The 24,275-nt window shown below is 38.7% G+C and overlaps 2 protein-coding genes across 8 annotated transcripts in view; one reads left to right on the plus strand and one right to left on the minus strand.

The window, feature by feature from the left end:
* The window catches only part of COG5 (component of oligomeric golgi complex 5), a 362,628-nt gene extending 353,600 nt beyond the window's left edge, over positions 1–9,028 (minus strand). For both annotated transcript variants that reach the window (XM_003811197.6, XM_055114808.1), the window contains exons 1-2: positions 8,842–9,028; positions 3,024–3,163 (exon numbers count right to left, since the gene is read on the minus strand). In XM_003811197.6, coding sequence (XP_003811245.1) covers positions 3,024–3,163; positions 8,842–9,028 — 327 coding nt within the window. The remainder of the gene's footprint in view (positions 1–3,023; positions 3,164–8,841) is intronic.
* Positions 9,029–9,040: 12 nt separating this feature from the next.
* On the plus strand, positions 9,041–23,484 carry DUS4L (dihydrouridine synthase 4 like). 6 transcript variants are annotated; one of them, XM_063606333.1, is made up of 9 exons: positions 9,219–9,248; positions 9,627–9,715; positions 11,596–11,704; positions 12,092–12,228; positions 16,192–16,313; positions 18,746–18,863; positions 20,228–20,350; positions 21,404–21,630; positions 22,350–23,484. In XM_063606333.1, the coding sequence occupies exons 4-9, from the start codon at positions 12,113–12,115 to the stop codon at positions 22,595–22,597; spliced, it is 954 nt and encodes a 317-aa protein (XP_063462403.1). In that variant the 5' UTR covers positions 9,219–9,248; positions 9,627–9,715; positions 11,596–11,704; positions 12,092–12,112; the 3' UTR covers positions 22,598–23,484. The 6 variants fall into 6 exon arrangements, with proteins under 6 accessions (XP_034820652.1, XP_008961808.1, XP_008961807.1 ...); XM_034964761.4 differs by having other exon boundaries at positions 9,041–9,715; XM_008963560.6 differs by lacking the exons at positions 9,627–9,715; positions 11,596–11,704 and having other exon boundaries at positions 9,110–9,248.
* The last annotated feature ends 791 nt before the right edge of the window (positions 23,485–24,275 follow it).

The following is a 24,275-nucleotide window of genomic DNA, read 5'->3' on the forward strand; positions in this document are numbered from 1 at the left end:
TGCCAAAAAATGTAAAAAACAGCTAATTATTGCCACACCATTATTATGTTTTCCCTTTAAAGAACATTTTCAAACATCAGGTTCTCTTTGTTCTTGAATTTGATTCAGCACCACCAAGGCTACATCCTACTCTGGAAAGATACAGCACTCAGTGCTCACCTATACCTGAACATCTCTCTGCTTCCAGTTTCCCAGTGTCACATACCCACAGCAAATCCTTTTCCCTATAGATGTTTGATACTTTTATGAAAATTAGGGCACTGCAGATGGCCAGAACAAAAAAACCAAGGTTACTAAAGGCGACATGCAAGACATTCCTAGAAACATCACAAAATCATGCAAATCTTTAGAATAATGCAGGAATCCTTATTATTGTGTGCCTTTTATTCCAATGAATACTTAGTTTCATGTCTAGTCTGCTGACTGAAGTTCTTAATCACCAAAGACTGGAACCCCTAAATCCTCCACTTTGTCTTGTTTCAGATATCACTGTCATTCTGTCAAGTTTCTTTCTATCATATCTACTCAAAGTATTACTCTTGGTCATCTCGGTCTTTTATTCGTAAGGTTGCCAGAAGATGTCTGAATTTTTCCCAGCCTACTGATACGGTCATCAATATGTCCATCTTAACAAGACGAACTTTTTAAAAATTATCTATTCTCCTTTATCACTAGTAATACTTTGGTAAGGTTAAAAAGCCTAAAACTATAGTTTCATAGACTCCCTTGCAACCAATTAAATGATTTTTCCAAGAGTTGTGGAAGACAAGAGAGAGGAAAGCTAGGCTGGGCACGGTGGCTCACACCTGTAATCCCAGCACTTTGGGAGACCGAGGTGGGTGGATCATTTGAGGTCAGGAGTTTGAGACCAGCCTGGCCAACATGGTGAAATCCTGTCTCTACTAAAAATACAAAAAAATTAGCTACGTGTGGTGGTGCACACCTGTAATCTCAGCTACTCAGGAGGCTGAGGCACAAGAATCATTTGAACCTGGGAGGCAGAGGTTGCAGTGAGCAAGATCGTGCCACTTATACTCCAGCCTGGGTGACAGAGCAAGACTCTGTCTCAAAAAAAAAAAAAAAAGGGAGAGAGGAAAGCTTACTGTTTCAGCTAGTAATAAAGGTCCTGAGACCTGAGAATTTAGAGACAGTTAAGAGAACCACATTGATCACTCCAGGATTTAGTCATCAGATATCTAGAGGCAGAATTTTAGCACTGGCATGGAAGGTAAGAACAGGTACTTCCAGGCCTCTGTATTGCATCTGTGGTGGTTCCTTCAACTCCGTCCACTAGCTATTCACCCAACAATTTTATAAGCATCCAAACTCTCTGTATGAAGTGTCTTTCTTAGAGTGATTTCTAGTTCCTGCACTAAACCCTAATAGTAAATGTTTTACAATTTTAGTCATCTCACTGATATAGACTACTGGGACTCGGAGACTTCCTCTACCTCACATCCTAGGCCACTACAACTTCTCCCCTCTAAGTGATAGTAAATACATTTTAAGTTCTTATTGATTCCTGCAGAGTAGATGCTGCATACAAGGAATAAGGAAAATACCAAGCATAAAAGGACTAAAAGAATTCCAGGTGGTTCTTGCAAAAAGCCACCCCGAGAACTCTAGACAAAACTAAATACATTATCCCTGCTCTCATAAACAACTTACACTATTCTATTTAAAACAGGCCTCGCTTGCCTGCCATTATTTCTGTCTGTGTCTGCCACTGGTCTGTGGGTCCTTGGAGAGCCAAGAAATGTATTCTATTTATTTGGCTATCCCCACAGTCTAACCCAAAGCTTGACAATTAAGCGTGTTTTCTTTCTTTTTTTTTGAGACGGAGTCTTGCTCTTGTTGCCCAGGCTTGAGTGCAATGGCACGATCTCGGCTCCCTGCAAGCTCCAACTCCCAGGTTCAAGTGATTCTCCTGCCTCAGCCTCCCGAGTAGCTGGGATTACAGGCGCCCACCACCATGCCCAGCTAATTTTTGTATTTTTAGTAGAGATGGGGTTTTGCCATGTTGGCCAGGCTGGTCTGGAACTCCTGACCTCATGACCTGCCCGCCTCAGCCTCCCAAAGTGCTGGCTGGGGTTACAGGAATAAGCCACTGCGCCCGGCCTAAACGTGTTTTCTAAATATCTGTCAATAAAGATTGAAATCAAATGATACATAATCAGAATTTTAGAGTTAAAATAACCTTAGAAGGCATCCCAGTCCTATCTAAGCCACTCAAAGAAACTAAGACACAAAAAAGATCAAGTGGATATGTCTCAGGTTATACCAAATCTATGTTTCCTGGTAAACAATCTATGTTTCATACATATCTTCATTCATTTAAATATGTATGAAATACCTACTCAATCAAAGGCAACACTAGAAATTATGCCATAAAATCGCCCTATAAAATTTACAGAATTTTAGTAGAGGAAGGAATCTTCAAAGTTATCTACTACAGTCTCCTCTTCCTCTTGCTTATTCCAACCCATCTGATAGATTAAAAAACAAAAAAGCAAGACTCAAAGACATTAAGTGATATTAAAGTCAGTTAACAGCATAGCTGAAATTAGGACCCGTCGCCTAACATCTCATATTGTATCCTACTCACAATAACATTTATCAACTTTCTGTAATTTCAGCAAATGCTACACTTTGTGCTAATAAAGTATGAATTGCGAATGTAACATCCCAATTTTTCTTATTCATATTGTTTTACTTCCAAAATTCCATTTTCTATTATCTTTATCGAACACATCCTATTTTTTGCCCACTATATTCATTGCACATCAGTTAAGGTGGTGAACAGGAAGTATGAATGAAAGGCTTTGGTGAGGTGGTATATTAGTTTTTCCACAAACAAAAAGTGGTTTACAGAAAATTTCAAAAATTTACTTTGAAAAATAAGTCACACTGGTAAGTATGTACTTCTTCATGTAAATATGCATTTGTATTTAATAAGATTACAAAAATGCTAAATTATCACTTTAGGCTGAATAATCCATAGGGACCCTGAAGATCAGAATTACCTGTAAGTGTAGTTCTTTGTCCAACTGACTGATTCCTTGGGCAAGTTTTGCTAGTTGTTCAGCAATTACAGCTTGATGAATAGATTGAGAAGTATAAGTCTTTACATCAAAGTCTTCGTTTAAAAAGTCACTATAACACTCTGGATTGGGGAAAAAATAAGGAAAAGTCCTTAATTACCCTGTACTAAACCAGTTATTAAACAACAGAACAATTATAATCATAATTAACATATTTTGATCCCATACTCTGAACCACTCCACTATACTGCTTAATGCTTACTTTTATCATGACCCTAAAGGAAGTATAACATTGAGAAAGAGATTAAAAACTTAACGACTGGCCAGGCACACTGGCTCATGCCTGTAATCCCAGCACTTTGGGAGGCCAAGGTGGGTGGATCACCTGAGGTCAGGTGTTCAAGACCAGCCTGGCCAACATGGTGAAACCTCAAACCCCATCTCTACAAAAATACAAAAATTAGCTGGGCATCATGGCGGGTGCCTGTAATCCCAGCTACTCCGGAGGCTGAAGCGGAAGAATAGCTTGAACCCGGGAGGCACAGGTTGCAGTGAGCCGAGATCGTGCCATTGCAATCCAGCCTGGGTGACAGAGCAAGACTTCATCTCTGGCCAGGCGCGGTGGCTCACACCTGTCATCCCAGCACTTTGGGAGGCCGAGGCAGGTGGATCACGAGGTCAGGAGATCAAGACCATCCTGGCTAGCACAGTGAAACCCCGTCTCTACTAAAAATATAAAAAAAAATTAGCCGGGCGTGGTGGTGGGCGCCTGTAGTCCCAGCTACTCGGGAGGCTGAGGCAGGAGAATGGCGTGAACCCGGGAGGCGGAGCTTGCAGTGAGCTGAGATTGCGCCATTGCACTCCAGCCTGGGCGACAGAGCAAGACTCTGTCCCAAAAAAAAAAAAAAAAAGACTTCATCTCAAAAAAAAACAAAACATAACTACTAGCTATAACTATTAATCCAAGAAAACACGATCATTGTCAGTGAAAAGACAACAGGAAAATTGACTATATATATATATATGTAATATTTATGGCCTCAGATATCTCTAGATCAATACACAAATACTGTTATAGCAAAGTGAATCTGGAATTTTAGTAACAATAGGAAATATAAATTTATAGGTGTTACTGAAATTTAGGATTTATGGGTGAAATATGTTAATGGAAAGAAAAGCTGTTTAAAATAGGCCAATAGACAGAAAACAGAAGTAATACCAGATGTTAAAAAGATACCCCTCAATATAGAAATCCACAAATATGTGGATGAAAGAAAAATTAAGAGAATTGAAAGCTAAAAATAGATACCCAGAAGGGAGCTCATGGTAACCATGTACCAAATCTCCTAATGATACAGTAGATACAAGTAAAGCTGCCTTGAGAGAGATTATGAAACAAACAAAATAGAGTACTTTTAAGAAAACCTAAATTGTCTACATCTGCTATAATGTATGCTCCAAGAGGGGAAGAAGGTCTTTGTTTTGTTTGCTAACTCTTCTCCAGTGTCTGAACAATACCAGACACATGGCAGGTTCCATGAATTAACTAATCTATACATCAGCTGATGTATCATTAGTATCATTCTGGTAACAACCAACAACAAAAAGTAAAGGCTCATACTCTTGATTATTCTTAAAATGTAGTGGAATGAAAGAAGGAAACTGCTACTTTGGCTGCTTTTAAGTCTGAGAACCACATTTCCTTCTAATTTGCCAAGTGCTTCTCAGAATTAAGAGTCCTGTCAGCCACACAAATGAAAAAAGCCATTCCAAGCAAAGGGAAGGTTTAGCAGTGGCAAATGCCATGGCATATTTTGAGAAATAAGGGGAATACTGATTTCAGTGTGTCTAGATCATAGCACATGTATATTGGACAGAAATGGTAAAGAATGACAGATGTGGTTCCAAAGGTTGGAGCGCAGTTTGAAAAGAGGTTTGTAAGACATTTGAAATGTTTAACCATATCTCATTTAACGCAAGAAATTGCACTACCAGCTTTATGTTACAGAACAATAATCCTGGCAGCTGTATAGAGGATGATGGAAAAAGGATTAGTCACACAGCAATGTGCTGAAGTTGCCTCTTATTGGCTCTTGAGCACCGACTGTTACATTTTCAGGAATTCTGTGAGCCAGTTGACCTTTCACACAGATATCTTAAAATCTACGATGGTGAGAGTATTTACACCATGGTAATCAGCAAACACTACAAAAATCAGGGCTTTTTCTATTTTCCCACAAAGCCAATTAACCAATACACCCAAGAAATAGAACCACAGAGGCCAGTAAAGTACCATGTTAACAGCCTAAGACATAATGAAGGCCCGACTAAGACCTGAATAAGTGGCACTAAGAATGTCAAAGTGACAAATTTGACAAATATTCACACTGCACAGGATGTAGGACTTAGTGACAAGCTGAAAATGGGTGATTAGGTAGAACAAACAAGGATTCCCAAATTTCTGGATTAAGCAACTGATACAGGAAATTTAGTTTTGCACTAACTTAGACCACTAGACACCGAATATACCAAGATGAACATAAACTTCTGCCTCCAAGGAATTCATAATTTACAAGGGGAACAAGCACACATTTACCTAACAACATAGGAAACACAGATAACAGAAACTACCAGAGGAAAAGATTAGGAGAGAAGAACAGAAAAAGTGAATTCATTTCATTTTTTCATATGTAAAACTTGTACTATTTGTTCTTATGTAGGTTTTCATGTGTATTATAGAACTAGCACTGCTTGTTTACTATCAAAATAGAAATGTCCATACAGGTTATGGAATGGCATATCATAAAAAAATTAAGATAGAAATGTCCAGTAGGCAGTTAAAAATATAGTTTTATAATTCAGAAGACAGGTAAGGAGCATACTGAAACCACAGACAAGACCAGATGATTTAGGAAAAAAAAGTTTTAGAATGCACAAAAAGGCAGGAAAATGAGGAAGACAGGAAAGTGGGGGGTGGACAGAGAAAATGAAAGCAATCAAAGAGACTAAAGAGTGCTCAGGGAGAAAGAGAAACAAAAAAGAATGGCAAAAGCCAAAAGAAGGGATAAAGAAAGTAAGTATTAGTATTGTCATAGAGCTTACAAAGATCAAACACAACGGGATGTGGCATTTGAGGGCTGACAGCCTTTAAAGAGATGAATTATATAATGCTTCTCTTTTATAGTTTCCTCATTCCCATAGGAGGCATATCAGAAACACCTCACCAATTTTCATACTATGCATCTGTGCTCACCAAGCCTATCAATCCGATACTCTGTCATTGGCCAAATCCCCGATATAGTGAATCAAAGTTTCTGCTGGAAATGCTTAATTCCTCAGGAATGTTGGGGGTGGAGGGGCAACAGAGACCGCTTAATTCAGAACAAACTGAACTGACAAGTATCTACAGGAACCTGGAAAAGAGCACCTAGAGAATTAAGAATTTTTAAAAAGCACGGCACCCATAAACCACATGAGGAAAGTATTTCAAGAAAGGAATCAAATGTTATTACAAGTTAAAGGACCAAAAAAGTGTCCATTTGTCGTATGTGCAAGAAAGTCATTGAAAACCTTGCAAAGTTACTTCAATGGCATAGATTGAGGGTGACTGAGTCCCTAGGAAACAGGAAAAAAAAAATCCAGAGCAAAGTAGGAGGCACTATCCTTAGAACGGAGCAGAGACTTGGCCGAGCGTGGTGGCTCACACCTGTAATCCCAGCACTCTGGGAGGCCAAGGCAGGCAGATCACGAGGTCAGGAGATCGAGACCATCCTGGCTAACACGGTGAAACCCCGTCTCTACTAAAAATACAAAAAATTAGGTAGGCATGGTGATGGGCGCTTGTAGTCCCAGCTTCTCAGGAGGCTGAGCCAGGAGAATGGCGTGAACCCCGGAGGCAGAGCTTGCAGTGGGTCGAGATTGCGCCACTGCACTCCAGCCTGGGCGACAGCGCGAGACTCTGTCTCAAAAAAAAACAAAAAAAGAAAGAAAGAAAGGAGCAGAGGCTCCACTTCCGTTGCAATTGAAAAGGCAAGGGAAAAAAGGTGCAACAGATGGTTATACGTTGAGGTTAAATTCATAGGTTTGATGGGCAAGAAATGGAGAAAGTTCACATCTGATGGATCCTCTTTTTCTCCCCAGGGAAGCTTAAAGTCATTTGTTGAGCTTGAAGCGAAAGGTTTGAAAAGGGTAAAGAAGATTTAAACAATCACTGTGGAGAATGGCAGAGAACCAAGGAGGAAAATACAGAAGGCAGAACTGAAGAGTATTTACCGTCCAAGAACTGATTACAATTCCTGAAATACATCCTACTGAAACATATATCCAGTGTTCCACTGTTCACCTGGGGAAGTCCTGTCTACAGTTTAAAATGTCTCCACCTAGAAAGCCTTTTCTGACATTTCCTAACCAGTTTCCAACCCCCAGTTATCATTCTCCTCTGTATTAATGCTCTACTTTATATGCAATCCTACTGCTATCTTACATCACTATATTACAGCACCTACCTTTATAGCTCTACAAGATTATTTCCTCTACTAGATGGTGAACTACTTGAGGGCAAGAATTGCACATGTATCAGGAGCAATTGCAAATATATCAGGGTCTCTGCCTTGTATCTAAAGTTTAAATTCAGTTTAGCCAAGTTTTAGACAGAGACCCGGACCTAGAGTTTCCAACATGAAACAGTTCAGAAAACATCACTGCTTTTGACAAAAGTACATAAATTATCATGAAAAGGCATGTAATTCAGGACGACAATAAAATATTTAACAGTCAGAGAAAATAAACAATAATTTGGAACTTTATTTCATTTATTACCCACTTTGGTCTTCAAATGTGTGCATGTGCTTCTAACTGCGATGATCAATTTAAAAAACATTCTGCACCTACTGTATGCAAGATACTGCTATTCACACTGTGGGATATTAAAAAAAGTTTGCAATACAGAAGAGATTAAAACAAGTATACAAATGATTTTAGTACAAGGTAGAATGCGATAGCCACTAGAGAAAAAATTAAGAACAGGTGAGAAGGGCTTTATTTTTATGCTTATAAATGTGAACTTTATTCTGAAGGATAAGAGATTCGGGACATGGTAACTGGATTGACACAACTGAATATGCTTTTCAAGTATATTATATCTAACTTTTCTTATTTTGGGCAACTTCTCTCCAAACTGACTAGCAATAAAATCTGACTGCTAGATTCTGTACAAATGGTTAATCCCAACCTGAACGAATGTCTCAAACCCTCCCCCACGTGTCACTGTAGATAACTGCCTCATAAAGGAGGGGAAAAAAAACCAGCCTGCAAGAGGGGTCACCTGTACAGTCCATTTGTTAAAGGAGTAGGCGTTTCCAGTTCTACTTTAAAACAAGGCCCTATTTCATTATGCGTCTGCCGTCTGTTCTAGAGCTTACACTTTTGAAGAGCTCGAACGCTACACCCCTTCGTCAAGAACTGCGGCAGCAGCCGTTGGCTGCCAACGCGGTCCACAGGGTTTGGGCTCCCGAAACTTCAGGGAAGCTGGAGGCATGGGCGGGGGGGGGGGGGGGGTCGAGTTGAAATGAGGAGCACACAGAAACCAAGTGTCCCCAAGACTCCAGAAAAGAGGGAGCCAGTCCCAGAGTAAATAGGTTGGCTAGAACAGTACCCAAGCCAGGGAGCCGGGCGGAGGGGAGTGGTCACGTCCAGACTGGAAAACTTTCTGCAAAGCAACGGGTTGGGTCCACCTCGCTGTCCAGGTGCGGAGCAGCGAAGACCCCCAACCCCACGACCTGGTCAGACCCCGTCTCCTTACCGTCCTGCAGAAGTTCCCGGACTGTCGCTGCAGCCGCTCCAGAGCCTCGAGCTCCGAGGCCAGCTACAGCGACGCTGCCGCCGCCACCTTCCATGTTGGCAGGTGCCGGGTTGATGTCGTCAGCAGCAGAACGGCTCCGCCCAGGTGGTGACGCAGAATCCCGGCGCCGCCCGCCCACCCAGCCCATGGCTCCAGGCCCACCTGGCGAACTGACTCTCAGCCCGCGCCTGGGCTAAGCCTGGCTAGGAGCCGCGCAGGTACTCGAGCAGTGGGCGCCCAGGGTCCGAGTGCTCTGCGCCCAGCGCACCGAGGGAGCCAAGGCCGTCGGGCCGGCGCTTTCAGCTGTCTCTCGCAGCAGCTCAGGGCCGCGCCCCCTGGGCTGGCGTCGTGCCCTGGCCAAGGAGAAGGTGGGCACCGGAACGTGGCCGCAGCGCTTATCTGTGAAGCAAGTATTAAACCTCAGAACGGGGGCCGCGCGGCGTAAGGCAGGAGAGCACAGCGGAGGTTTCAGGGAGCTTCGTTTGCCCTCCACACTCACAAGCGTCACGCGTTAGTTGCTACACAGCTTTATCTGTTCCACGCCTTGATTGGCACTCCTGGGGTAATAAAAGCCCGCAGGAAATGCTTGGGAAGAAAAGTTGCTGGGGATGAACAGTGAAGAGAATTAGGGAGAGTCGATGAAGAAGGAAGTCTGAACCATAAAAGGACCAATGAAACTCACTGTTTCTACCTTCCTTCCTTCCCATGAGACCTTTGACCTTTTGCCTTTTCTACTTCTTCCTCAGTTTCAGTCACGTGCCAGACTTTTTCTTAATTACAAACTGATAGATGGTCCACATCTCAACTAACAGTATTGACGCTGTAAGAGCATCAGGTTGGTTCCCATTGTATCTTCTTTACTAATACGTTCGCATTTTTGACCTAGATTTCTTTCTTCTAAGATAAATACTGATAAATTAACAGGGTCAGGCAACCACAAGTATGCAAGACAGTCTTAAGCTTCTTCGCAAAACGAAGCTGGAAGATAACTTTTTCATTTTGTACAGTAGGTATGTATCCAGGAAACCAATTTTATCCAGTTCCAGAGCTACGTGGTTTTCTACATTCTGTTTCAAAAAGGTGCTATTACTTATCCTGTGCTTATCGCTGTTCTAAGTATTTTATAACTCTAAATGCATTTCATACTCATAACACCTCAGGTAAGCAAGTCTTATGCTACACTGCATTATGCTCTCTTTGTCTCAGAGGATTTTCCCTAGTATGTAAGATCTTAGTCATGATGGGAATAGGGGTGATTCATTCATTACTTGTGAATTAGGAATTGTTTTTCCTTCCTTGGCTTTATTCCCCCCAGTGGAAGATTTTAGAAGAGTGAGTAATATTCATTCATACAGCGAAAGTTTTGACCCCCCTACTCTGCATGCTCTCATGAGTTTACAAACATAAGACTCAATCCATATTCTAAAAGGAGTTAATAGGTAAGGTAGGAACCCATTTAAACAAACAATTGTACCAGGTGCTTTGGAATCTTTGGATTTACTTATTCCGGTAATTCCAAGCTTAGCTGCACGTTGAAAGCACCTGAAGAGCTTTAATAAAAACACTGATGCCTGCATCCTGAGCCCAGACGTTTGGATTTAATTGGTCTAGGGTATGGCTTGGGCATGCTAATTCTTAAAAGCTCCTCGGGTCAATGTAGTGTACAACTAAGGTAGAAAGCTACTGATTGTTTTGTTTTGTTGAGTTGGGGTCTAGCTCTGTCACCCAGGCTGGAATGCAGTGGCAGGATCGTGGCTCACTGCAGCCTCAACCTCCTGGGCTCAAGGGATCCTCCTGCCCAAGCTTCTGGAGTAGCTGGGACCACAGTTGCTTGCTACCACGCCCAGCTGATTTTTATAATTTTTTTAGAGATGGGGGTCTCACTATATTGCCCAAGCTGGTCTCAAACTCCTGGCCTTAAGCAAGCCTCCCACCTTGGCCTCCCAAAATGCTGAGTTTACAGGTGTGAGCCCAGTCCCCTGAAAGCTACTGATTTATTATTTCAGCAAATAAATATTGAGGCCTTCTGTATGCCATTTACTATGACTGCAGGAGTGGATAAAAATGAAGTAATTCTTGCTAAAATCACTAATGACCTTGTTGCCGTTGCGCTTTATTTTTGCCTTACTTTTCTCTGATGTTTAAGATACCTATCCCCTCCTTCCTTCATAATGGTCTCTCTCTTGTTTTCTGAGTATCACTCTTTAGGTTTATTCCTCCCAGCTCCAAAGTTCATCTTCAGTCTCTTTTGCTCTCCCCTTTTCCTCTGTTACTTAAATATTGGTGCTTCCAGCGGTTTCTTGCAAGATCCTGACATCCTTAAGTACCTTGGCTATTTTTAATTTCAACTCCTTGCTTAAAGGTTAAAGACTCTAAAGTTTGAGCAATTAGACCATTCTAAAGTTGGCCCATATCTGATTCTTTTTTTTGTTGTTGTTATTTTCTGCTTCATTTTTCCTTCATACATACCTGTTTCTAAGTTACTAAGGCCAAGGACTGGAATATGAAAAGTAGCCAACACTGTGAAATGGTAGGATTTTAAGTATAGCAAATGTAAAACATTTACAAACTCCATAATTTCATCACTCGTACCTGTACCTCTTGGGGTATAAAAGTGATTTACAATGCAATTGTAGAATTATAGTTGAAATTTTCACTAGATAATATCACATTAAAATTTTAAAAAATAATTAACGTTTATCTTCTGATTCACAGACAGAACAGGATTCAAGAATTACAATAAAAGCACCAGCATATCTTTTGAAACACTGACTACTTAAGAGTTGCTCTATTAATGCCATTTAACTTTCCTGAATAAAACAAGGTATTTCCAAATGCCAGTCGAGTATCATATATAAAATAATTCAAACCAAATTTCTTGGCTTACCAATCCCAACAAAGTAACATGTAAAAAATTTTTAAATAACATGAAAACTTACAACATGGTAAACTAGGGAAAAAAAAAATCTCGTTTTCTGCATCTTGTGTTTCCACAACTATCTTGGGTAATTTTCCACATCTATTTATCTTACAAATAGAGGCAGCATTCTATAGTATCATATTGGATACTGTGAAAATAAGCTATTAATAAAAAAATTTCTGAGCCCACAAGCCTGATAAAAAATATATGTTGTTGGCAGTTGAAATTGTTAGAATGGAATTAATATAGTGAAAACATATTTTCTCTATACAAGCTTATTGTCTTTTTCAGATTTGAAACATATCTGTGTTAATGAAGAGTGACTGCATGCAAACGACAATATGTCAGGAAAGAAAAAAAGATCCCATAGAAATGTTTCATTCTGGACAGCTGGTAAAAGTCTGTGCCCCAATGGTTCGATATTCAAAGTAAGTGTTGCAAAATGATTAATGAACTAAGATGAAATTTCCCTTTTATGCTCTGACTTTTTAAAAGTACTGTAAGACCACCCACCGTATGGGAACTTCAAACTCTTAGCTTTGGAATCATGATTTAGAATTGAGTCATGATGCTACTACTTGCCTAGTATATATGTGATCCTGAGTAAACAATTAACTTCTCTGAGCTGCACTTTTTATATCTATAAAAATGGTGGTGGTTGTAACTCCTACCTATAAGTATATAATGGATATTAAATAGATATAAGTATTGATGTATAGATTTTTATGTGAACTTAAGTCTTGGGACAAATAGGAGTGCAATTATGGGTCCTAAGGTAGTTGTGTGTTCAGTTTTCGAAGAAATATTTCTTCGTATCTTTTGCTCATCTTCTAATTGGATTGTTTGCTCTTTTACTATTGAGTTTTTTTAGAAGTTTGTTATAAAATATACGTAACATAAAATTTACCTTTCGATCATTTTTAAGTATACAGTTCAGCAGTGTTAATTACATTCACATTGTTGTGCATCTGATCTCTAAAACTCTTTTCATCATAGAAGATGGAAATTCTATCACATTAAACTGTGACTCCCCATTCCACTGTTCCCCACAGCAGCCCCTGGCAACCATTATTCTACTTTCACCCTCTATGAACTTCACTACTCTAGGTACCTCATATAAGTCTTATACGTATTTGTTCAGAACTGGATTTATTTTGCTAATATTTTATGCAGCATAACATCCTCAAGGTTCATTCATGTTGTAGCATATATCAGACTGTTGTTCCTTTTTAAGGCTGAATAATATTCCATTTTATGTATATTTTGTTCATTCATCTGTTGATATCCATTCATATATTGATAGAACACAAGATAACTTCCACCTTTTGGCTACTGCAAATAATACTGTCATGAACTATGGGTGTACAAATACCCATATACAAATACCCATGGTTTGTAACAGGTCTCTGAGACCCTGCTTTCAATTCTTTTTGACTATGTACCCAGATGTAGAATTGCTGGATCATACGGTGATTCTATGTTTAATTTTTTGAGCAACTACTGTACTGCTTTCCATAGCAGCTGCACCATGTTACCTTACCACCAGCAGTGAACAAGAGTTTTAATTTCTCCACATCCTCATCAACACTTGTTATGTTCTGGGAGTTTTTATTTTATTATTATAATCATCCTAATGGGTGTGAAGTGGTATCTCATTGCAGTTTTAATTTGCATTTCCCTAATGATTAATGATGCTGAACATCTTTTTGTGTGTTTATTGGCCATTTGTATGTTGTCTTTGTAGAAGTATCTATTCAAGTGCTTTTGTCCATTTGTTTGTTTTCTTGTTTTCTATTATACTCTAGATATATATTCTGCTTTGTCAGATGTGTGATTTGCACGTATTTTCTCCCTGTATATGGCTTGTCTTTCATGCTCCTAACAGGATCTTTTGCAGAACAAAAGTTTCATTTTAATGAAGTCTAACATCAATTTTTCCTTTTGTAAATTGTGCTTTCGATGTCAAGTATAAGAAACCTTTATGTAGCCCCAGATCCTGAATATTTTCTCCTAAGTTTTTTTCCCTAAAAGTTTTATAGGTTTATGTTTTGCATTTAAGTCCATGATCAATTTTGCATTAACTTTTATGTAAGTGTGAGGCTTAGGTTAGGTTGCCTATGGATGTCCAATTACTCCAGCATCATTTTTGAAAGGCTATCAGCCAGGCACAGTGGCTCACGCCATCAAATCCTAATCCCAGCACTTTGGGAGGCCAAGGTGGGCAGATCATTTGAGGTCAGTAGTTCGAGACCAGCCTGGCCAACATGGTGAAACCTTGTCTCTACTAAAAATACAAAAATTAGTCAGCGTGGTGGCGCATGCCAATAGTCCCAGCTGCTGGGAGGCTGAGGCAGGAAAATCGCTTGAACCTGGGAGGTGAAGGTTGCAGTGAGCCAAGATCGCACCACTGCACTCCAGCCTGGGCAACAAGAGTAAAACTCTGTCTCAAAAATAATAATAAAAAAAGAAAGGCTATCTCTCCGCTAATTCTTTGCTGCTTTGTGAGAAATCAGCATTTTCTGTTTTGTTCCATTGATCTTGTATCTTTTTCCCCACCAATACCACACAGTTTTACTATATAGCTCTATAATATGTCTTGAAATCAGGTAGACTGGTTCTTCCCAATTTATTTACTTATTCAAAATTGTTTTAGCTATTCTAGTTCCCTTGCTTTACAAATAAATTTTAGAATGACCTTGTCTATCTCTGCAAAAAACCCTCCTGGAATTTTCATAAGAACTGTGTGAAACCTATACCTCAACTTGGGAAGAACTGAACTTTCTTACTAGGTTGAGTCTCCCAATCCATGAACACAGTATATCTTTCCATTGATTGAGATTTTCTTTGATTTCTATCATCAGTATTGTGTAGTTTTCAGCATACAAGTTCTGCACATGTTTTGTAAGACACCCAGGTTTGTTTTGAGCATGTTTGTAAATAGAATTTTTAATTTTTGGTGTTCACATGTTTATTGCTAGCACATAGAAATAGATTTTTGTATGTTGATCTTATATCCTGAAAACTTGCTAAACTCACTTGTTGGTTCTAGTTTTTTTGTAAATTCCTTCAGAGTCTATATGAACAACCATGTCATCTGCAAATAAGGACAGTTGGATTTCTTCCTTTTGATCATATGCCTTTTGTTTCTTTATCATGCCTTATTGCACTGACTAGAAGTTTCAGCGCTGTGTTGAATAAGGGTGATAAGAGCAGACTTCCTTACCTTGTTCCTAAGGCAAAAGTGTTCTGTAGGAATTTTGTGGATACACTTTATCAAACTGAGGAAGGTTCCCTCTACTTCTGGTTTTCCGAGAGTTAGCTTTTTTTTTTTTTAACTATGTATGAGTGTATTTTGTCAAATGCCTTTTCTGCATCTATATGATCATGTGATTTTTATTATTTAGCCTGTTAATATGATGGATTACATTAATTGATTTTGACTATTGCACCTTCTGTTTTAACCGGCTTTTTCTGACAACACTCCAGCAGGGAATGATGTAGGGGAGTGGTGCCACCTCATTGCTATCTGATAGAAGTCCAAGTTCTCCACTTGGCCTCCTTCGACATCTGGTGGGTGAGGAGCTCCTCATTACTGCAGGGCAGGGATGAGAGTTCCAGTTCCCCATGGTGAGGGTAGCCTCATATGTGCTGGGCAATAATGAAAGTCCTGGCTCTCCACTATGCCTCCTCTGATACCACACCAAGCAGGGAGGGAGAAGAGTGCTTCATTACTGCTGGCAGGCATGGAAGTCCAGGCTCCTCTTGTGGCCTCCACTGATACCACTGGGCTGGGAGTGACCTCAGTGGCCACCAGAGATGAAAGTTTCAGATCCTAACCTGGCCTTGGTATCAATAGAATGTTGGAGCACCTTGTTACAGCCTTTGGAGGGTAGAAGTCTAGGATTCCCACTTGGCCTTTGCTAATGGAGATAAAGCCATAGCTTTTTCTACAGTATGGCTGGAGTAGAACTGTCTAAAAGTTTTCTGTCTTACTAGGTCAGTCTGAACGTTTTCCTGGTCCTTTGGTTAGAGAAGGCTTTTGTTGGGGCTGGTTTTGTCTGCATCCATTGTTGTTTCCAGGTGGCCAGCTTCTTCAAGTCTAGGATATTTGAGACAAAAATAAAACCCAGAGAACTCACCACCCTGTCATTCCTCAGGTCCTGAGGTCACTAGCCTATCTGGACATCTTTTCTTCACCTTTCAAAATTTTCTTGTGTTTGTTTTATATATAATATCCAAGGTTTTTAGTAATACTTAACAGGAATAATAGGGAAAAGTAAATCTCCTCCATCTCCCCATAGGTAGAACTTTCTCTGATAAATATTTAACAATGCACTAAAATATGTTTGTGGTGTTTCTAAATGCATAATTAAAGTTTTATATGCTCACAGGTTGGCTTTTAGGACACTAGTAAGAAAATATAGTTGTGATCTGTGTTACACACCAATGATTGTTGCCGCTGATTTTGTCAAATCTATAAAAGCCAGAGACAGTGAATTTACCACAAATCAAGGTATGTGAAACCGAGTGTACTGACTTTGTAAAACTTTTTAAATTTGTTTACAAACTCAACTATCTTATCAGAAACAACACAATTTAGAGATTTTATGTGAAGAAGCTTTAGTTCTTTAGTGTTTTTAATAAGTATTTTTTACATGTTATTACTGAATGCCTTGCAAACTATCAGTGTATATACCAAAGTGTAAGGTCACTTTGAAACCCTCTCCTCTCACTAGGGCTACTAGAGTAGATTCCTGTCACACTGCCTCTAGTCTTGTACCATTCCAAACTATCCTCCAAGGAGACCAAAGTGACCTATTGAACATGTAAATTTTTCTCTCATTGTTCTCAAAGTGTGATCCCCAGACCAGCAGCGTCAGTATTATCTGGAAACTTGTTAGAAATGGAGATTTACAGGTGTACTAAATCAGAAATTCCGCATATGTGGTCCAGCAATCTGTGTTTTAAAAGCTCTCCAGGTAATTCTGAGCTTGTTAAAGGTTGAGAACTACTGGCTTAAAGACTAAAATTTCAGCACCTAAAGATAATACACAGTTTTTCATAATCTGACCTCTGAATACATCTTCTGTAGCCTTATCTTCCTTCAATTTCTCCCCACACCCCACTGACTTTATCCTTCAAAATTCCTAAGTTATTTTAAGTCCTTGAACATACCCTGTCTTCTCACACCAGACCCCCTCTCTCTCTTGCAAACTGTAGTTTATGTTTCGTCATTCAGCTCTCAATATTTGTAGCCATGAATCTTTTTTTTTTTTTTTTTTGATCATCCTCTACTCATGTCCTCCCTGCTAAGCACAGGCTCTTACGTTGCACTTAATTCTACTGCATTATGATTTCCTCTTTATATGCCTGTTTCTCCCATTAGGTTCGGCCTCCTTGAGGGCTGTAGCTTTAGAAATAGCTTGATTTGTATCCTCAGCATCTAGTACAGTGTTGGAAATATATTAGACCAATAAATGGTTGTTAAATTGAAATTCTGTAACTCTCTTGAGTTACAAAAGGGAAAGCACCTTACATCTCCATAAAGAATAAAGCAAATTCTCCTAAACCATGATAATCCTGTAAATCAGTAGATTGCCATAGGAATCTTGAATCAGTGCAACTAGGATGATGCCCACAAATCTGCATTTTCATAAACACCCAGTGAATCTCATACAAGTATTCCTCAAAAGAAATGTTGAAATACATCTAAACAGAGTTTATAACACTGACCCAAGGATACGAAAAATATGTTCTTTAAAACCTAGGAAGCTTTAATACATTCGGCTGTATTAAAATTAAAACTTTGGGCCAGAGGCGGTGGCTCATGCCTGTAATCTTAGTGCTTTGGGAGGCCAAGGTGGGTGGATCACCTGAGGTCAGGAGTTCGAGACCAGCCTGACCAACATGGTGAAACCCTATCTCTACTAAAAATGCAAAAATTGGCTGGCCATGGTGGCAGGTGCCTGTAATCCTAGCTACTTGGGAGACTGAGCCGGAGAATCACTTGAACCTGGGACGCAGAGGTTGCAGTGAGCTGAGATTGTGCCACTGCACTCCAGCCTGGGTGACAGACTCTGTCTCAAAAAAAAAAAAAAAAATTAAACCTTTATATGTAAGAGCACAAATATACTCAAAGACAAAAAACTGAGGAGAATATTTATAACACATGATAGATAGCAATACTAATTTCTTTGTTTTATTAAAAAAATTACAAATAAAAAGAACTAATGGAAAAATTATATACAGAAAAATGCAAAGAATATGAAGAGAGCTCACAAATTAGAATATTCAAATGTTGGATATACACTGTATGATAAGTTGTGAGGAAACAAGAACTTTTATCCATATTGGTATATGTCTATATTGGTAAACTCTTGGAAGATAATTCTGTAATATCTATCACAGTGTTGTATGTTAAATGCCTATTAACAATTCTCCTAAGAATTTACCCTTTGAATATACTCAGAGCATGTGAAACAGTCTAAAAATACACTATATGGTCCATCTGTACAGCGGAATATCCCACTATAAAGAAGAAAATAGGTCTGAGTACATCTCCCAGATACATGAGGAAAGAAAGGAACAGTAGGCACAGTGGTATATATAGATTGTTCACACTTGTTTAAATTTTACAGGTATACAAAAAAATTGTTCTGGAATGCAGTAAACTAATTCTCACCTTTGGGAAGAGGGTCTATTTTGTCAAAAGTATTAGAATTGTTTTCATTTATCAAATTTTATACTGTTTGAATTTTTTACCGTGTAAATTGCTTTTAATTTTAAATATTTTAAATTGTTTAATGTTATATTATTTGGACAGATGCTTCTTAGGCTAAAAAATCGTTATTGCTCTTTTATCCTGTACAAACATTAAAGTTTGGTGTGTGTGTGCATGAGGTTTTTTTCCTGTGAATTTTAATGTTGAGCTATTCATTTTGTCAGGTGATTGCCCATTGATTGTTCAGTTTGCTGCTAACGATGCAAGACTTTTATCTGATGCTGCTCGTATAGTCTGTCCTTATGCGAATGGAATAGACATTAACTGTGGTTGCCCTCAGAGGTAAAGCTCAAAGAAGTTGGAAGAATTTTCCAAAAGAGTAGAAAAAAAACTGTGTGAACATGGTAAAATATCTTTCTAGTTTTCCAAAAAATAAAAAGAAAATAGAGTTACAGTCCCAGGGCTCAAAACAAGAAGGAAGAAAATATAGGGAAATGTAATTTAGAAACATAAATTCAAAGGTCTTTTCTGATGACTGAAATGATGTATAGACCTTTGACAGGTGTTTTGTCTCCCCTTACCAATAGAATTTTTATGTGGCTGTGCCTTGAATCTCATCCCTAAGTAGTTATATGAGAATCTAATGTTTACGGCAATCCCTAAAATGTATTTTTACTGTCATGTCAGATATACTTGCTCTGAAAACAGATTGTTTGACTTAGGAAATCACCACATATTTCCTCCTAATTAATTCCCCTTATAAAAATACCTTATTATAATCACTTTTTCTTTCTATACCACAGTTACTTGTTTGGGTTTAAATAACTGGGTGTTGATAGGGCGTACTTAATTTGACAATAATATTTCTTTTTTTTTTTTTTTTTTGAGACAGAGTTTCCCAGGTTGGAGTGCAGTGGTGTGGTCTCGGCTCACCACAACTACCGCCTCCCAGGTTCAAGCGATTCTCCTGCCTCAGCCTCCTGAGTAGCTGGGATTACAGCCATGCGCCACCACGCCAGGCTAATTTTGTATTTTTAGTAGAGACGGGGTTTCTCTATGTTGGTCAGGCTGGTTGCAAACTCCCAACCTCAGGTGATCCGCCCGCCTCGGCCTCCCAAAGTGCTGGGATTACAGGCCTGAGCCACCGCGCCCAGCCTGACAATAATAGTTCTACTTTACTGGCACTGTAGTAGGTTATCAGTAATTCAAAATGTGTCCAAAGAATAAAAGCAAAGTTGTTAAGTATAGCGTAATCGAAATCAGATTAGACATATTTGTATACTCATTAGGAGGGTAAAATTAGCTGTTTAGTGGTATTGGAATGCTGTAAACCAAAAATATCTTTCTACTATTGAGACTAATAAAACCTCTTGTTATGCACAATAAACATCAAATTTGGAATTTTTAAAATCTGAAGTCATTGCAATTACTTCAAATATTTAAACCTGTTTTGGTTGAATGACTTTTAACTTAATATTCTCACTTGCCAATGAAAACCATTTCTCCTGAGTACTTTTTGATCTGGGAACATGTTTTCCTAATCTCATATTGATCCACTTAGAAATGTTGAATCTATGAATTTTTTATATCTGCTTCTCTTCCAGATCACTAGAGAAATGGATGCACTTACATTTCAGTGCTTTCAGAATTTTGTCTTCTCTTCCAGTTATTTATAATTCACTTGTTCATGTGTTTGCTTTACAAAGGTGGGCAATGGCAGAAGGTTATGGGGCTTGCTTAATAAACAAGCCAGAGCTTGTTCAAGACATGGTGAAACAAGTAAGAAATCAAGTGGAAACCCCTGGATTTTCAGTTTCTATTAAAATAAGGTAAAGACAGTATTTCAATCTATTGATAGGATAATCCATTACTTAGGAAATGAAAGATTATTGCTTTTGTCTGATGCTGTTGGGAGTATCTATCCTAAATAAATTGGTAGCTGGTGTATGGAAATGTTGAAAATAAGACATTTAGTAAAAGAATATATACCATAATTTTCATTTATAGTCCTGAAAAACTTCCTCTTTGTACTTTTAACAAAAGTTAAAGCCTCCCTTTAAGTTTCACCAAACTTTCAACTTTAGCTATGTAGTATTTAATGTTAAGAAACATTACTGGTGCCAAGTGTAGAAAATAGGAAAAATATTTGCACTAAAATTTCACAATGAAAAGAAAATAAACCAGGAATCAGTTTTTCCGTGACAGGTTGAAAACATATTTCTTTTTTTGAGACAGTCTCACTCTGTTGCCCAGGCTGGAATGCAGTGGCACGATCTTGGCTCACTGCAACCCCTGCCTCCCAGGTTCAAGCAATTCTCATGCCTCAGCCTCTCAAGTAGTTGGGATTACAGGTGTGTGTCACCACACCTCGCTAATTTTTGTATTTTTTAGTAGAAACGAGGTTTCGCCACGTTGGCCAGGCCAGTCCTGAGCTCCTGGCCTCAAGTGATCCACCTGCCTCAGCCTCTCAATGTGCTGGGATTACAGGAGTGAGCCACGGTGCCCAGCCTGAAAACATATTTCAAGATAAAGTATTATGTTCTCCCACTGGGGGATGGGGGCATGCACAGCAAATATTAAGGTTTAAATTCATCTGTGACAGTACTTTCATGGCTCTTTCATTTATCAAAGCCAAAACATAGAAGCACTAGGTCTAAGATAAAACTTGTTTTTTGTCCTTTGTTGTCAATAGTGAAATAGCTAAATTTGAGGTCTTGTGTAGGAACTGATCCCTGAAGAAAACCTTGCTGATAATGACATAGAGTAATAATATGATATAGCAAAGCTAACTAATTTAGTAGATGAAATATCATTTTAGTCAGTTAATATTAGCATTAAGATTCGTGTGCTGTGAACAGATAAATGTAATTTTGAAATTGTAGGATCCATGATGACCTTAAAAGAACTGTAGATCTTTGTCAAAAGGCTGAAGCAACAGGAGTTTCCTGGATTACAGTCCATGGAAGAACTGCTGAAGAAAGACATCAGCCAGTGCACTATGATTCCATTAAAATAATTAAGGAAAATATGTCTATACCTGTAATTGCTAATGGAGACATCAGAAGCTTAAAGGAAGCAGAAAATGTGTGGCGGATTACTGGGACAGATGGTAAGAAATAAGTACTTGGGTTCTTTTAATTGGGGGGGAAGAAATGAGAGTGGGGAAGTAATGTTAATTTGATTTTCATTTGTTTTGTTTAACATTAAGCCATATTTTCCCATTGTACTGTTTTAAGCTAAGCGATTTATTAAAATGATGTTAAGTTTTCTACCTAGAAAAACATGGATTATCTTAACTGGGATAAATTAATTCAGTTACTTTTCTGACACCATCATATCTAGTGACCAGTGAAGAATTTTCCAGATAGCCTACTAGTAAAATAAAGCACCTAGAAATAAGAGTAAGTGAACTTGAGAATGATAAGAGCTAAAGGAATCCCAGAACTGCTATGCAGTTTCATTATTCCCTTAAATTATTGGCATGCCAAGCCCTATAATTGCTAGATGGGAGAATATAGATAAACTGAACTTTAAGCAGCCCAATTTATGACAATCCAGATTTACCCTAAAGAAAAACTAAAGACTAATGGTTTAATATAGAAATCTTTAAAAAATAAAGATTTCTGTACGTACATTTAAACTTTCCTGGTTTACAAAAGGTACCAAAATTAATTCTTTTGTAATCGGATTAAACATATTAATGTAATAAAGACATTACAAAACCTTGTGATAATACTTTTTAAAAATATATTGTTTGCTTCATTGAGCTTGAACTAATAACTAGGGGTTCTTAATGTATGGACAAATATGGTGTGCTTTAATTTGTAGGTGTGATGGTTGCAAGAGGACTCTTAGCAAACCCGGCCATGTTTGCTGGATATGAGGAAACCCCACTGAAATGCATCTGGGACTGGGTTGACATTGCTCTTGAACTCGGGACTCCTTACATGTGTTTCCATCAACATTTAATGTACATGATGGAAAAGATAACTTCAAGGCAGGAAAAAAGGGTATTTAATGCTCTGTCAAGCACATCAGCAATCATAGATTACCTTACAGACCATTATGGCATTTGACTAGACTTCCCAAATAATTTTAATATATACTTTTAGACCCACAGTGAAACCACAGAAGGTCATATTTTGTACCTTAAACCAGTAGCTCTCAAATTTTAGTATAAAAACAATCCCTGGGAGCGTTTTTTAAAAATCAGTTGTAGACACCACCCTCAGAGATTCTGATTAGGTAGATCTGGAGTAGACCCAGAAATACACAGTTTAAAGAAAACTCCCAGTGGTTCAAACATCCTGATCATCCTAGGCAAACATTGACAAATACTGCTGTGAATCCTGTTCTATAGATATTGGGGGGATGGGTAGAGTGGGAATTTTTTCCTAAAGTAATCATGTTTTTAACATTTTAAAATAAAATTTAATACTAAGAAATTATGGCTTATAGTATCTATAAATTAACAAGAAGTATGCAGGTGCAAAAAAGTGGTGGAACAAATAACAACATCCATCCAAAATGAAAAAGAACAGGAAATTCTGAATAGAATTGCACTCAGAACTTATATTAAAAATTCCATTTGGTTAATGACATTAAATTTGGTACATTTCAAAACTTCTAGATCCTCCAAAGATTGAAAGCTTAATAATCTCCTACCTAAAAAGATAAAATTAACTGCAATCTACCATATCTTAAGTATAGAAAATTTGGTGTCCAACCTGGAGATGATTATATATTTGAAATATTTCCTAGAGAATAGTAACCAGGTTTTGTTTTTAACTTTAAAACCTAATTTTCATACTCTGTGTTTAATATTACTTTTATGCCTCTCAGCCGTTGATTGTAACTTTAAAGTCCCATGGTTTTGGAGTGTTATTAATAGATTTTGTTATCGGTGGGCATGCACTGCAAGAATTAAGTGTCTCAGACTGAAATAAAACCGTTCATAATTAAAGTATTATTTTGTTTTGCCAACATGAAAACTGTTATAAGGAAACAATTACGTAAAACTGTTTAATTCACGTTTGGGAATATTGAATGAATCCATTTTAACATAAGCACTGTGGTGCCATCTTTTTTCTCAGTACATTCTGTTTTCACTTTTCAGTTAATGCATTTTTTTTTAAAGATAACTCGCTGTTTCATTTTCTATGAATACTGTACAAAATAGGGAGGTATGGTCAGAACTCTGAATTGAATTACCCTAGTGTTGTGAGCACAGCATCATCACTAGAGTAATGTGCTCGGTGTTTGGAAGGAACCAGCGTGGATGGGCAAGAAGTTCTAACACTTTTGATTAAAAGTAACTTCCTGGCCGGGCGCGGTGGCTCACGCCTGTGATCCCAGCACTTTGGGAGGCCAAGGCGGGCAGATCATGAGGTCAGGAGATCAAGACCATCCTGGATAACACGGTGAAACCCCGTCTCTACTAAAAATACAAAAATTAGCTGGGCGTGGTGGCGGGTGCCTATAGTCCCAGCTACTCAGGAGGCTGAGGCAGGAGAATGGTGTGAACCTGGGAGGTGGAGCTTGCAGTGAGCTGAGATTGCGCCACTGCACTCCTGCCTGGGCAACAGAGCAAGACTCTGTCTCAAAAAAAAAGTAACTTCCTGGCTAGGCGCGGTGGCTCACACCTGTAATCCCAACAGTTTGGGAGGCCAAGGCAGGCAGATCACTTGAGTCCAGGAGTTCGAGACCAGCCTGGCCAACATGGTGAAACCCTGTCTCTGCTAAAAATACAACAAT

This window comes from Pan paniscus, chromosome 6 (assembly GCF_029289425.2).
Source record: "Pan paniscus chromosome 6, NHGRI_mPanPan1-v2.0_pri, whole genome shotgun sequence".
Lineage (NCBI taxonomy): Eukaryota > Metazoa > Chordata > Mammalia > Primates > Hominidae > Pan > Pan paniscus.

Excerpts from the sequence above, each read along its gene's own strand:
- DUS4L (XM_034964761.4), top strand. The coding sequence starts at position 12,113 with ATGAAGAGTGACTGCATGCAAACGACAATATGTCAGGAAAGAAAAAAA. Across the intron at positions 16,314-18,745 it reads TGAATTTACCACAAATCAAG|GTGATTGCCCATTGATTGTT; the intron begins GTATGTGAAACC and ends TCATTTTGTCAG. Across the intron at positions 18,864-20,227 it reads AACTGTGGTTGCCCTCAGAG|GTGGGCAATGGCAGAAGGTT; the intron begins GTAAAGCTCAAA and ends TGCTTTACAAAG.